Below are 15,620 nucleotides of genomic sequence, written 5' to 3' on the forward strand. Positions count from 1 at the left end.
TCCCGAGCCACATTTGCCAGCTCTGACTGGGGTATCCCGAGGCGTTCCCAGGCCAGTGTCGAAATATAATCTCTCCACCTAGTCCTGTGCCTACCCCGAGGTCTCCTCCCAGCTGGACGTGCCTGGAACACCTCCCTAGGGAGACGTCCTGGGGGCATCCTTACCAGATGCCCGAACCACATCAACTGGCTCTTTTCGATGCAAAGGAGCAGCGGCTCTACTCCGAGTTCCTCACGGATGGCTGAGCTTCTCACCCTATCCCTAAGGGAGAAGCCAGCCACCCTTCTGAGAAAACCCATTTCAGCTGCTTGTACTCGCAATCTTGTTCTTTCGGTCATGACCCAGAACAGAAATCAACAGTTGTAATTGTGCAATTTATCATCTCAATTTATCACGCAAATTATACCTAAATAAAATATCCTACACTTTTAGTTTTCTAGTTAGTTACAGTTACTAAAAGATAATTTGAGAGAAGAAAAATGTCAGGATACAACAGAATGTTTTATACAACAGTATCCATTTAATTTTTATATAGTTATTCAATATTTTCTTGTCATATATATATATATTTTCATGTCATATGTATGTGTGTGTGTTTTAGGATTTAGAACACAGGACAAGACAAACTTTTTAAATAAATATTTGAAATATATAAGACTTTCAGGGGCACTGATGTAAAATGATGAATATGAATATAATATTTGTATGTAAAGAAAGAAAATATGAAAAATGTATAATAAATGCATCTAGGGCATAATTTCACCCTTCATTTGACACAGACAGTATAGTATATGTAATTTCAGTATACATTTCTGAGTATCTTTTAGCTCCACCTTACAGTAATATGTGTAAAGGACTTTGAGGTAAACCTACTAGTTCATAAAATAGCTATTCCCAGAGCTATAACTATACTGTACATATTTAGCTATTCTCAGTAACATTTAGTACATAGACAAACAAGAATGAACTGGAAAAGCATTCAGTAGTGATTGACATCATGAAGTATCAAATTGGCCACAATATTACACGTTAGCTGTAAGTTGAAGAAAATCTAATAAGAACATCTTCTGCTGACAATCAAAGCTACTGTATATAGTGGACTTATTAAAAATGGCAACTGACAATAAGGTAAACACAGGGTTGTCAAATTCTGGTGACTTCCCCAAAAATGCATCCCAACATCAGAAAGGATCAAGCAAGAAATCCGAAATCATCAGTCAGGATTTCTGAATAATAAAAAAAATAATTTACCTCGGGAAAAGTTACGGAATGATTCCAATCCTAATCCAAATTCACATCCAAAGCAGTAAATAGTTTGACACAGAAAAGGGTAGCGTACTTCAACAGTGCATACATGGAGATGAACGCAGATGAAGTTGGATTGGACGGCGTGCCTTTTATGGATGAACCCCCATGACACGACAATGTCACAGAAAGCATCTGCACACGGACAACTCGGCAGCCGGACAGCATTGGCACTACAGACACGGACAGTTACAGACTTTTGGCACAGACCATTGGCACTGACAAGACAACGGGCATCCAGAATACTTTGTACCGTCACCCCACGGACTGTAGCATGGACTGTGCCAAGACAGAAGTAAATTGGCTCTTTCTAATAATATGGTTACCACAGATCTGTGGTGCAGCGTTCCCTGCTAGACTTGTACAGCAGTACTTTTACACCACACTCAAAAGCATCGACAGAAGAGACCAAATCACAGTGTAAAAGCCTTATGGCACTCGTTCATGACATCACCAATGCAGATCAGTAGGTGATAGAAGAGCTTTCTCTCACAAAAAATACTATATCTTAACTCATATTTTAACAAATGCAAAAAAAGCCCTTGACCAATAAATTGCTGTGTGCCCATCTCAGGTTTGGTCTGTACCCATGGCTCATGGAGGGACCTTGGTCACGGAAAACAGACTATTATAAAGGTGCTGGAGCTGGAGGTGCTCTTCTCAGCTCTCAGGTTAAAAGCTTTGGTAGAAAACTGATGTATCCTCACTGTTAAAATTGAGAATCAACAATCTTGTTGCACAGTTTCTTTAGGGCTAGAAACAATTCTTCAGGACACTAACATCCAATACTAATTCTGCCCGTAGCCCATGGTCTATTCTTTATGCATGAAGTTTACATTATAGCAGGTTATTATGACTTTGGAGTCTATTCATAACAGAAATGTATTGCATAACACATACAACTAAAGCCTCCATTTAGTTATGGTATCGTCATTTCCAGGGATGGAGTCAATTCAGTTGAGGTCAATTCAGAAAGTTAAATATTTCCAAATGTTCCAGACTTAAAAAGCATTGAGAATAAAAATATCAGGGCACTTCCTGAATTGACTAGAAGCAACCATGGTAGTTTCTGTCATTAAACTAAAAGAGCCCGTTTCCAATTATCAACAAGGGGAGACTACTTTCCACTACAGTATTTTCTGCCCCATCTACAACTCTTGACTTCTACCACAGAGAACCAATTTTCATCTACCCGACAACTTCCACAGCAAAAGAACAGCAAACTCAGTGTGTCGATTGTCAATATACACAGATAATGAAACCCCAAGAATACATAACATACACATTTTATAAATATTAATAAATATGTCATTAATCTCATCATCTGTTGATAAACTTTAAACTTTTAAAAACTCTATTTCCTTCAGGATTAAATGTTATAAATTCATAACAATCATAGGATATCATAGTCTATGTAGTAAAAGTAATTCTCTAGTTATGGCCTTCAGTAGCTTAATTGTAAACAGTTCTTGGGAATTGACCTATAGGCTGGCAGCTAATGGGGCCATGAAAAGCAGCGATACATTTTGAAAAACTCTGACCCCAAACTATAGCTATAGGCTAATGTTAGCATTTTGCAAAGTGAGAGTGCAATTAGCCAACCAAATGAAGGCTGTAAAGCTTACAATTATTAACCCTTAAATAAAATATAATTTAATCCACCAAGCAACAAACCATTCCCACTTTTGTATGCCAATATTTACCCCAACATGGGTTGATTCTACCTTTGATTTGAGCACTTTGGTATGAGACGGGTAGCATGTCGGTGGTGAGGACATGCACTTTGGATGAATGGATGGATTTCATATTGGTTCGCTTTCAAGTAAAAAAAAGAATGAAGAAAGAGGAGGTGCTGTGGTATGGTGTTGAAGGTGGGCAGGAGAAGAACAATTGGCCTTGTTTGAATACTCCTTTCAGGTAAATTACTGAACATGAGGGCAATGATTCTTCTGCACTAATTTCACCAAGCATATCAAATCAGATCAGGCCCCACAAAGTGTCTCCATTGAGCAAAATCTGCCTTTTCAACGTCTAGTGTCTCCTCATTCAAAATAAAAAATGGATAAACGCCAGATTAGGTCAAGGGAGGGAGAAAAGGAAGATTCTTTTCAGTGTTTGAACAGGCTTGCAAATCTCTCAAACACCCTCTGAACACAGCAAATTAAAAAGACAGGATCTAAAAATCAATAAAATAAAAACCTTGTCCAAAGATACAGAAGAGGGGTCGACACAGAGAAGCTAGCCTGCCAGAGTCATTATAACTAGGGACAGGAGTTTTATCCTGCCGGACCATGTGACTTAACCTCAAGGGTCAAACTCCAGGCCCTAGTTAGAGCCTACGTCTGTAGTTTAGAGCCCTATAACTAGGGCCAGGGTATTTTCCTGCTGAGGTCACGACAAGGCAAGCCATGGGAAAAACTCCTGGTCCTAGTTGGAACATTAGGTTTCTGAAATGTTCCAGGGCCATTTCTCAGACGTGGGACTCGTCCAGGTCCAGGTCGACGGGGGAGAGGGGGAGAGGGGATCGGCGGCTGGGTATGGCAGGGGAGGGGTGCGGGGAGAGCAGGGGGGTGAGCAAGGGGGCGAGCAGGGGGTTCTCCGTGCCCCCGTTGTCCTCTGAAATGTGGAGGAGGGTGTCTGCATTTCTACCCAGCAGGGCGGTCGTGTCCTCGTCCTCTGGGCTCTCCGGGGTCGACCGGGATGATGTGCCTGGCTGGGAGAGGGCGGCGCGGGGCTGGATCCCCAGGATGGGCAGAGGGGGAGGAGGGAGGGGAGAGCAGGTGCGAGAGATAGGGAGAGGAGGAGGGGGGAGAGGAGAGCAGGAGCGAGAGGGCGGGGTAGGGGTGGAGGCACGGGAGATGGAGGCTCGAGGGGAGAGACTACTGCGCAGGCTCCACTGTTCTCTCTTCTCCTTGCTCTCCGTTGATATTGATAACTAGAACCAGGAGACAATAAGAACAGTGACATATCTAAGACCAACCATAATTAGCTCCTTCTCAGAGGAGGCCCTCTTTGCCGGATTTCACACGAGAAATTAGCATTTTGTGCATATGGAACATTTGAGATTTCTTTTTTTTTATGCCGCGTTTTTATTTTTGTTTAGTAGATTCATTATTGCTTCCATATTATAACGTATTGTTGATGAATAACGCTTGTCTGGGTGTATTGTGATTCCTTGGCACAGAGTCATCATAACACAAACGACAAAAGCGTTTTAGGATGAACTGTCATCTGTGATCCTTACTCATCTAATCATACCTGTTTCCTGGCAGGGCTGTGGAGGTCAGCTTTGACTGTGGCTGAAAAAGAGGCCCCAGTGGTAGCAGGAGGCGTAGGTGGAGGGGCCGGGCTGGCCTTCCTGACTTCTGGCTGGGCATCGGCCCCAGCGGGGATGGGGGGCTTCACCTGGGCCTCCTGCTGGGTCTCTGTAAAGGTGACCACTCTTTTCTGGTCCCCCCCATGGGTGGCTACAGGGACATCATCATAGTTCATCACCCAAGTCACCTTGTGGACGAGCTAACTCATTACCAAATCACTGCCGGGGAGAGGGGGGGGAATGCAAGACAGACATGCAGAGCACTTCGAGAGGATTCAGAGAGGGGGTAGCACATTGCAAGATGAGGGGGGTGGGGTAAGTGTCACGTCTCACCTTCGCAGTCCAATAACGTGTCTTTATTGGAATCAAAACAAAGGCATAAACAGAACACAGAGTGAACAGAATCAGTTACCAGGGTCGGAGATGACAGGGGCCAAAGACACATTGGGACAACGGTTGTGAAAGAGGAAGATGGGTACATGTCAGTTCGAGTTCAGCACGCACTCACACACACATGCACTCACACACACATGCACTCACGCACAGGCGCACTCAAACAGGTGGAGATCTGTTCACAAGCAAACACTGAATATCAATTGTTAATACCTGGGAAGCGTTATAGTGGCTCTGGTTAAAATCAAAAGGGTCCCATTCTGAACAAAGGTCTGCTAGATCCGACGTGTTAGGTTTGCTTTACCGAATGTCTCCCGGACGTCCACGTGCAAGCACACACCACAGACACACACAGACAGAAGTTACCCAGAAGTTTGTTCTTGGGTTGGATGCTCCGGCGGGTGGTGGACAGTCGGGCTCCAGAGCGACCTGGCCCTCGTGGCTCGTTCTTCGGAATAGACAGCAGGGGGCGCCGCAACTGCATTAAAATATTCATCAGTCAATCAGAACAATGTGTGCATATCTTTCAGATGAAAAATGTGCTACAGTACACATTTGACTATTCAAAGTTGCACCTCTAGTTGTACTCTCACTCGTCTCAGTCCTCTAGGTGTACTCTCACCCGTCTCAGTCCTCTAGGTGTACTCTCACCCGTCTCAGTCCTCTAGGTGTACTCTCACCCGTCTCAGTCCTCTAGGTGTACTCTCACCCATCTTAGTCCTTTAGGAGTACTCTCACCTGTCTCAGTCCTCTATTGCGTCCCAGCGGAGGTTGGAGCAGGAGGTTCTGCTGACCTGGTTCACTCTGTACACTGGCCACCCTAAACAACCCAACCAGACAGACAAAAAGACACACATACTCAGAGACTGACACACCAGACAGAGACAGACTGATGCACAAATCCAACCAGGCAGACAGACCCATCAGTACAACACTGAGGTACTCTCTCCTATTGAACTCTCCCAAACACACTTTCAGCAAGCCAGACAGGAGAGTGAATAGGAGGCATGTCTGTCTACTGCTCCTCCCACTGGTCCCACCTCTCTCCACTCAGCTAATCACTCTACGGCAGGCCACACTTACACCGACACGCACTGATTACAGGAAACCCATTCCCAGAGGAAAATTACACCAAAACACAAAGAGGATTTTGGGGTCTGGAGCGGGAAGTCTTCTGTAAATGGCTTGTACAATAATGTCAGTCAACAGACATGGGAATGTCTGAACTTGGTTTTTTGATATCACATCTGTTATATTAAAAACATTTAAAATCATCAAATTTATTGACTGCCACTCCAGAGCCCCATTCCTCACAGATTGGTGTCCTGGAGAGGACGTCCAATTTGAACACGTAAAAGCCTCAAACACTATGGAGACCATGATGTCGCTGATGGACTGAGGCTGATTGTGATGGCCACAAGAACATAGTACAGACTGCACGCGCTCCCCAGCTTCCTTACGCTTCCCAGGGATTTGAAGGCTCCCAAAGGCTACGGTGGATGGGTTCACATGGGTGGTTCGGTGTGGTATCGAGGGTGGGGACAACAACTTTGCACCAAACCCATACATAGACGGTGGGCGATAGATCAGCGGCGGTTTTGACTGGATGTGGTAATGGGTGAGAAAAACGAAGCAGGTGGAGGAGGCCGTCCGATTGGCCGAGACCCCCGGAAAAACTGCACACAGAGAAACGTCACACACGGAGGGGGGAGGGTGGGCGGGGCTGTAACATGACACTGTACCTAGACAGGTTACCCTCTTCCAATCCTTGGGACTCATCTAGCACATTGGGTTCACTGTAGAGGAGGGGGGCAGGAGGGAGAAGGGCTTTAGGGTGAGGCGAAAGCATGCTTCCCCATGTCCAAGGCCCCACCTTGGGGTTCAGAGGATATATGGAGTCCGCTATAGTACACAAGCTGCCGCTGGAACAGCTTGTCAGGAACCTTCCATTCCTCTGGGGCCCCGCATGAAGACTTCCAGAATGCATCCTTCCTTACACGATTAACCAAAACCTTGGTAGGAAGGGTGCATTTTCAAAGCATTCAACCAGGGCCAGTCTCTCTGCCCAAAATGACTGCTGTAGCAGCAGGGAGCAGCAGCCACTCATTTAGCCCACTGTCTCCAAGCTGTCGAGATAATGCAACACGAATAAACAGAAATGAACAGCTTTGTATGACAGGAATAGTAGGGCTGTGATCGTTGTTTCGGGAAGTGAAAGTGTGCCTCGTGTACAAAATGTGCAGGGTTAATGTATCAGTGTCGTGAAGTGGTGTGTGTGTTGTAGGCCTGCCTGTGCGGCTAATAAAGTGACCAACGTGAAAAAGACTCGACCCCTTTGGACTTTTCCACGTGAAATCAAAATAGATTATTTTTTTTGCCACTGATCAACACAAGTATTGAAAGCATAAGTATTCACCCCCTTTTGGCAATTTATAATAGTGAAACCTTTGGCAGCAGTTAGAGCTATGAGTTAGGAGTCCATCAGGTTTGCATATCTGGACACAACAATTTTTGCCCACTCTTGCAAAACAGTTCTAGCTCAGTCAAGTTGGATGGACAATTTGCAACTCTTTCCACGTCTGGGCTTAGACTGGGCCACTCCAGGACATTGGCTGTAGGTTTAGGGTCATTGTCCTGCTAGAGTCCCATGTCTGATGATGTCTGGTGATGTATGGTGTTGGGCTTGCACCAAATATACTCTAGCGCTTAGCATTGAGGCCAAAAAGCTTTCCCGCTTCTGTGTAGTAGTATTGCCTTCTCTATTCTCATCAGACTATAGAATCTTCCTTCACTTCATGTCAGAGACTCTAGCTAAGATTTGCAACTCTGGCGTTTTGCCAACTCCCCATGAAGGCCACTTGGTGAAGTACCTGGGCTATTGTTGCAGTATGCAGTGTCTCCCAGCTCAGCCCTGGGAGACTAACTCCTTTAGAGGTGCCATATGCCTCTTGGTCGGCTCCCTGACTAGGGCCCTTCTCGCCTGGATACTCAGTTTGAGGTTCTGTTCTAGATTCTCACTTCTCTCCATTTCCTAGTAATGCTCTTTATTTTGTTCTGGGGGATAGTCAGTGCCATGAAAATGTTCTTATAACCCTATGATTGTTTTTTTTGAAATACTCTAATTTGGATCTTCTTTGCATGTTCCTTTGTCTTTGTCTTCATTTTTTTCTTTTTGTTAGAAATTGTACTAACCAACTGTAAGCCCTCCCAGAGTCAAGTGAAATACTTTCACTGCACACAGACTCCATTCACCTACATACATTACTTCTAAAGACAATTTGCAGCACAGCTCATTCAGGTGTGTCACAGCAAAGGGTGTGAATACTTATGCAATTAATTGTTTTGTATTTTTTTTCTGGAACAGGGTTGGGCGGCACTGGCCAAACAGTCAGAGAGTGATGGGCTAGTGACTCATGTTTTGGTTCAAATCCCTAAGCCACCAAGGTGAAAATATGACTCTGATGTGCCATAAAGCAAGACTTGTCTTCCTTTAAGGCAAGATAAGTCTTACAGAAGCCATAAGTGTTGGGAGTAACTTACAGAAGCCATAAGTGTTGGGAGTGTTTGCTAAATGACTAAATCCTCTGTGTGTGTGTGTGTGTGTGTGTTACCTCTGGCTGGGAAGCATGGTGCTGCGGGTGCCAGGCTCAGATTGGGCAGAGGCGCTACCCGTGGCATAGCTGGAGAAACGCCTCTGGGAGATGAGCCGGGGTAGGAAGGCCTCATGTTCACTAACCACACTGGGGATGCTGATGGAGTCATCTAGAGGAGACAGAAAGAGAGGGGGGAGGGAGTGAGAAGGAGAAAGAAACGGGGGAAGCGAGAGAGAGAATAAGTGGAATGCAGGGAGTTAGGGGACATCAAAGGACCAGCGTAGGTCGGCTGGGGAGAGAGGATTGCAAACGTTCAGGCAAACAGAATAAGACCTCGTCATTATGCTTTTTGACCACTGAGACTGATATGCTTTGCACAGCAGAGTGACAACATTACTCAAACATATCAGACATTTAGTAATAACACAGTGAGTCTACGTTGCTTGATAATGTGTGGATATTGGATAATTGCCATTAGGGGAAATGTGTTAGATAAGTAGGTAGGAAGGATGGGTAGGCAGAAAGGAAGGATGTCTGACTTTCTTCTTGTTCCGGTTCCTCATCCTCGTCGGTGCGGCTCAGAGTGTCCTGGGAGGGCTGGCGTGACGGCTGGCTCTCCTGCTCCCACACCGTGCCTGTGCCCGTGTTGGACCGGGACATGGTAGCCAGTGACAGGCGGTAGGCAGAGGTGGACGTGCCCACTGTGCTGATGGATGTCTTTCCCTGGTACGCTGTAGGCGCGACAGGCAGGAACAGACACAATGGCTATGATAACAGATGCTTTAACCTATTAATTGAGAATTAAGTGGAATTACATTTGTTTTTTTGATTTGCCATGTGGTAATGTAAGGGTAAAATAATATCTATAGGGTAATGTAATCATATGTAGTGTACCAATGGATAGTGTACTAACATGCAGAATACTAAAGACTATGCTAATGGATAGTGTACTAACGTGGAATAAAGACTAGTCTGTTAATGGATAGTGTACTAACATTTAGAATACTAAAGGCCAGTTTACATTTGGGTAGTGGACTAATCCATTGTGCACCAACCTGAACCACTATGCACGGCCTCCTTGAGGATCTTGAGCTCGTTGTTGAACTCGGCAAACAGGGAGCTCTTGCAGAGAGGGCGGGGGATGAAGCGGCGCTCCAGCTGGTCAGCGATGTGGTGGCGGGCCGTGATCTCCTCCTGGGAGTCTGCCGGTTGGGTCAGGAGCTTCGGAGGAGGGGAGAAGTGCGTGGGAAAAGACGAGGGACAGGGAGGAGAGAATAGGTGAATATTCAGCCGGAGGGGAGGACCGTGGGGCCCACAGTCGGCGGGGGCCCCTCGGAGAAGCACAACGGGGCAGACAGGTGTCAACGGGCTGGCTTTACACGTGGCTCCTACCTTGCACTGGATGTAGGGACGCAGCAGGACGAAGATGGGGATGCGCGTGCGCACTATGAAGTCGATGAAGTCCCAGAAGGCCAGGCCTCCCACCTTCCTCAGAGCCATCTCCTTGACCTGCAGGCTCAGGCGGTACCATTGGTTCCCCAGCTGCCGCTCAAAACACACCAGCACCACCTTCAGAGCTGGGCCAGGGAGGAGAGAGAGAGGGGGGGGGGTGGTGGTGAGACAGGAGGGGATGAGAACATTTGATAGGTTTGAACTTGCATGCTTTTCACCTGCAAGCTTATCACCTAACGCATCCAAATTGGGCAGGGTTGGCACTTGTTTCATTTTGAGGAATGCTGTTAGCAACAAAATATCTCAGCTATACACTGTATTTCCTGGCGTTTGTGCAGGTTCCTCCACACACGGTCTGAGAATAAATAACCAAATTCTGACCTACCCAGGTATGCTGCTTGGCTGGTGGACTCAGCCAGGCCCTCTCGTCTCAGGTCTTTGCCCTGGTCCCCTGGGGTGGAGCAGTGGGCAGGTGAGGCATCCAGCATGAAGTTCTTGGTCCTGGACGTGCTGATGATGCGTGGGGGGAGGAGAATGTTGATGACCGTCTGCAGGAGGAGGAACACCTCAGGCTGCTCCAAGTGGGGGGAGTCTGGAGAGGGGTGAACGCACACATTGATGGCGATCCATGCCAAATACGTAGAATTTGTGCAACACAAAGCAATCGCAAGATGCTAGAGAAGGTATTGAATAAATAGTGAAGAGTAATCTACACACACACAGTGCAGCTTGAAAGTATGTGAACCCCTATGATATTTTTTTAGTGTTCACAAGGAAATCTTTATTTAATCAGATCAAGTTGTTTTTAAATCTGACAACAGGTTTATAGTTACAAATCCCATATGTTGTGTTTAGAAAAGCGATCTTCCCACAAGACAACGACCCGAAGCATTCAAGCATTCACATTTTTTACACACATGAAATCTGAGTTTTGTTAAATAAACCACTTTTTTTTATGTGAAAATATATGCATCATATGTTTTTGTTTGTGTTCTTTATTTGGAATTTCTTTTTGAGGTTATTGAAATATTTTATACTAAAATAATGACCTTCCCTGTAGGGTTCACATACTTTCAAGAAGCATTGTATATACACAAAGTTACGGCAAAGTTGAATGCAAAAAATGAAGACAAAAAATTATTCATATGTTGGGATCAAACTTAAGGAGGAAACGTATAATTTTATTTAATGATTATGTTATAATGAAAGTATATGGCTCCCCTTATGTTTGAGCCAAAAATAAGACTCATTGTTTATAATTCACTTTTGCTGAATTTCGTGAAGGGTTCCAATGCTTCATGTGAAGTTGGCTGTATACATACACAAACACACACAGTGATCTACACAAAATACCCCATAATAACAAAGCAAAAACACATTTTCCGAAATGTTCACATTTTCATTTATTGATAACATAAAAATGAAAATGTCTCAGGATTCAGAGACTGCCTTGACACTCGAAATTGCATCCTGTGTCCTCTAATCATCATTGAGATGTCTCTAGAACTTGCTTGATCAATGTGTCCAATCAAATTCTACTGATTGGACATTATTTTGAACGGCATACACCTGTCTATATAAGTTCTCAAAATTCACAGCGGATGTCAGATTAAAAAACATGCCATAAAGTCCAAGGAACTCTCCAGAGATCTTCAAAGTATAGATCAGGGGAAGTTGGTACAAACACTTTTACTTTCTTGGACACACCATATTTGTGAAACAGAAGAAGTTTGGAACCACCAATAGTCTTCCTAGAGCTGGCTGTCTGGCCAAACCAAGGAACAGGGCAAGTGACCAAGGATCCAATGGCCACTAACAGAGCCTCTGCCAGAACCTGCCAGAAGAACAACCATCCTTGCTGCACTCCATCAAACACGTCTTAATGGTTGAGTGGAACTCCTCTGTAAAAGGCTTATGATATGTCGCCTGAAGGAGTCTGAGAGCATGGGGAAAAATTATTTCCGGCCTGAAACCAAAATCAAAGTATTCAGGCCGGAATGACAAGTGCTACATGTGGTGATAACCATTTTACCGCTCATCACCTGTCTAATACCATCCTTACAGTGAAGCATGGTGGTTGGAGCATCATGCTATGGGGATGCTCCTCAGTGGCAGGGACTGGGAGATTTGGTGAGGATTGAGCAAAGAATATACAAAAAGGTTCTTGAAGAAAGGCTGAAAAACCTGACTAAACAGAACCTCAGACAAGGATGACAACACTGGATTTTTACTTTATCATTAAGGAGTATTGTCTGTAGATTGATGGCAAAAAATTCAGTCTATAACAAAATATGAAGAAAGTGAAGCAGTCTAAATTAGTTCCAAAGGCACTGTATATGTGCATGAGTGTACACGTGGATATATGTGTACAGTACTGTATGTATGGATATTTATTATACTGTATATAGACATATACTTCCCTCCAAAAGTTTTCAAACCCCTGACCAATTTTCTTACATTACTGAATTGAACATGGCACACTGAAATGTTGTTCTGTTTGATATAGCTGGTGACTGCAATGTAGTCAAGAACACAGACATTTCTGTACATGCGCACACTGACAGACACTCATCCAGGTTGGCTGCATCTGACCTTGTGTGCCTGGGCTCTGACCTTTACTCCCTGACCCCACGGTCAGCACAAATGGAATAAGCAGATTGAGAAGCATGCCCTCCCTCCTCTCCTGATTGGTGAAAGGCGAGATCACATGGCTGAGGGGGAAGTCGTCCTTCAAAGCCTGACGATCCGAAAAAGAGAACAATGTTTTATTATGACGCACAACAATGTTTTATTATGTTGCTATCCAACCACGCATCTGGTTGGATAGCAACCCGTTGTTGACCCTAATAAGAACACTCCGCTGATGGGCTGCCCTAAAGTAACACAAACAACAGAATCTGTTTTAGTAATAATTTTCCCAGTAGGCTCAGTTTGGGTAGACAGTCACCTGTATCTGCAGGGCGACCAGTCGTACCACTGCTGTGCTGAAGGGCAGAGGGGGGGACAGGTACGGGCTAAGGTGAAGCAGAGGTAGCCCATCAGCCACACTGGAGGGCCCTACAACTCCCATGACCTGAGAAACACGCACACACACACGTAACATTAAAGATCTTCCTAGATCTGTCCTGAAGGCAGATGTGAGTGTGATGAATGGCTGATGGAATAGAGAGGGCAGAGCTGAAGTCCCAACTCTGGAATGACTAAAAGGTGTAGTCCAGTGACATGATCAGCCTATTGAAATGGCCAAGCTCCCCTTTCAGATAGAAGATATGACCGGAGTGCACCTTAAGGTTTGAACAGTTAGGATGAGTATCCAGTCAGTCAAACAGGGGACATCTTCCTCGACTCCAAGAAAAAATTGCTTTGGAAGTAAAACTCCCACATGCATATTTAAGGTTTGTGTTAGTGTGTACTTCTCACCAGGTTGACACAGACATTAATGAGGGAGCGAAGGTGAGGGAGGAAGGAGATGATTGGCTGTCGCTGGAGTGTCAGACAGATGCCTTCAATCAGACTACTGGCTGCCTCCCATTCTACCTGTCTCCTTTAAAACAAAGAGATACACACAAACAATCAACATACATAACACACACACACACATCTACATGTTCACTTCCTGATCACACTCATAAGTGTACAGATATCCAATTCCTTCTCTATACACAATCATTGTGAATCTTGTGAAGATGAACAGTATGGTGTTTGAAAAGACTATTTAATAGGTACACTAAATCACACTACCACTCACCAGGGGTAACGACAACCACGCACACTGTGCAGTGAAGAAGTTTAAGCCAGAGGAAGCTCACAGTGAAAGCTGATATCACAGAGCTCACAAACACACAATTAAGCAGAGCCAAGTTTAGCAGCCGCAGAACTGTCGCCCATCGTGGGACTTCGCAAACACACAACACCAAGATCACACTGACACATGTAGACTCACACATTCTGAGCAAGGCAGCAGCGTTTACAGGGAAGCAACGGCGACCTTGCTATGGTCGGCTCAGCCAGCAAGGCTAGGAAAAGAGACAGCTACTGAACTTCACTCCACTGTTACGCCACAGCAACGGTACAGTCGTGAAGGAGTAAAGGGCGCGCAGCGCGGCAACAGACCTGGTGCACAGAGCCTGAGGGCGAGCGCACCTGAGCGTGGGCATCTTGTGGATCTTATTGAACATGCGGTCGAGCCGCTTGAGGATGAGGATGAGGGCAGGCCGCACGGTCTCGGCCGACCAATCGGTGATGGGCAGCATTTCGGTGATGTAGCGGCGCAGGCCGCGGCTCTCCATGGTCAGAGTGTCGTACGGGGCAAGTTTGAGGAGGGCGTGGGCGATTTCTGCCAACCTGGGGATGATGATGACACAATTACAAAACAGCAACGCACAGAAAAACATACACAATCAAACACACAAGGGCAACCTCATCCAGACACCAAATGTACATAAAATGCCTATAGAATACCTTCGGTTTGATATTTTCTTTTAGAACCCTGTAACTCAAAACTACGGAGCCCCCTTGGGGTCAGCTGAGAAAAAAAATACTAAACAGTGGCTAGGGAATAAAATCCATTCCCTTGGTTTTATAATCTGTTCGCACGGATTCATAATCCATGCCCTCAGTTTTATAAACTGTTCGCACAGTTTTCCAATCAGTGTGCACGGTTTTGCAATCTGTGCGCACACATTTGTAAATGTGCCCACACATTTGTAAATGTGCCCACACATTTGTAAATGTGCCCACACATTTGTAAATGTGCCCACACATTTGTAAATGTGCCCACGTAATCCGTGCCCTTGGTTTTCTAATCTGTGCGGACGGTTTTGCAATCTGTGCCCACAAATTTGTAAATGTGCCCAGGTAAACGCACGAAAAAGTGTGTAACATTCCAGAGAAGAAGACGGCACGGGGTAGCCTACTTTCAGCAGTGTCTGCATCCGACATGCAAGTCATATTTATCTAGATTTAAGGCTAGATGTAATGCTATATTGTGTATTGCATTGTTCATTTTACTGCTTTCTTAACTTACGTTGCATTTATTGAGCTTTTCACTCACTCCAAAACCTTACAGTTAGCTAGGCTGGTGTTCTGTCAGCACCAAAGTAATGGCTGCTGTTTACAGCTAGGGAGGAGGTCTGGGTGGATGGTTTTGTTGCCTTAACATAACTGTAATGTCAGCCGAAATGACCAGCAGCTTGCGGGCCCTGTACCTAGTTTAAAGTAACCCTATATCGGGTAAACTGAACTACCAACTCCTGCCGATACAGCGACATATCACGGAGATGGGGTGTCGCCTAACAATAACATATTTTCAGGTAACTCAACTACCAACTGCTGCTGAGGTTTTGGAGCGAGTGAAAAACTCAATAAATGCAACCTATGTTAAGAAAGCAGTAAAACAAACAATTCAATTCATCAATATAGCATTACATCTAGCCTTAAATCTAGATATAACTTACTTGTCAGATGCAGACGCTGCTGAAAGTAGGCTACCCCGTGCCGTCTTCTCTGGTATGTTACACACTTTTTCGCGCTTTTAACTGGGCATGTTTACAAATTTGTGC

At 45.1% G+C, this 15,620-nt stretch overlaps 1 protein-coding gene across 1 annotated transcript in view; it reads right to left on the minus strand.

The window, feature by feature from the left end:
• Positions 1 to 269: 269 nt before the first annotated feature.
• Positions 270 to 15,620, minus strand: part of LOC105023133 (unc-80 homolog, NALCN channel complex subunit) — a 53,865-nt gene continuing 38,514 nt past the window's right edge. Inside the window, exons 51-65 of the mRNA XM_034289911.1 lie at positions 14,203 to 14,403; positions 13,480 to 13,603; positions 13,007 to 13,132; positions 12,673 to 12,796; positions 10,445 to 10,651; positions 10,000 to 10,184; positions 9,663 to 9,828; positions 9,147 to 9,338; positions 8,626 to 8,776; positions 6,757 to 6,810; positions 5,753 to 5,834; positions 5,319 to 5,492; positions 4,955 to 5,114; positions 4,564 to 4,772; positions 270 to 4,240 (exon numbers count right to left, since the gene is read on the minus strand). Of these exons, the coding sequence (XP_034145802.1) occupies positions 3,776 to 4,240; positions 4,564 to 4,772; positions 4,955 to 5,114; positions 5,319 to 5,492; positions 5,753 to 5,834; positions 6,757 to 6,810; positions 8,626 to 8,776; positions 9,147 to 9,338; positions 9,663 to 9,828; positions 10,000 to 10,184; positions 10,445 to 10,651; positions 12,673 to 12,796; positions 13,007 to 13,132; positions 13,480 to 13,603; positions 14,203 to 14,403 (2,620 nt within the window). The 3' untranslated portion in view covers positions 270 to 3,775. The remainder of the gene's footprint in view (positions 4,241 to 4,563; positions 4,773 to 4,954; positions 5,115 to 5,318; positions 5,493 to 5,752; positions 5,835 to 6,756; positions 6,811 to 8,625; positions 8,777 to 9,146; positions 9,339 to 9,662; positions 9,829 to 9,999; positions 10,185 to 10,444; positions 10,652 to 12,672; positions 12,797 to 13,006; positions 13,133 to 13,479; positions 13,604 to 14,202; positions 14,404 to 15,620) is intronic.

Source organism: Esox lucius, chromosome 22, assembly GCF_011004845.1.
Source record: "Esox lucius isolate fEsoLuc1 chromosome 22, fEsoLuc1.pri, whole genome shotgun sequence".
NCBI classification, from domain to species: Eukaryota; Metazoa; Chordata; class Actinopteri; order Esociformes; family Esocidae; genus Esox; species Esox lucius.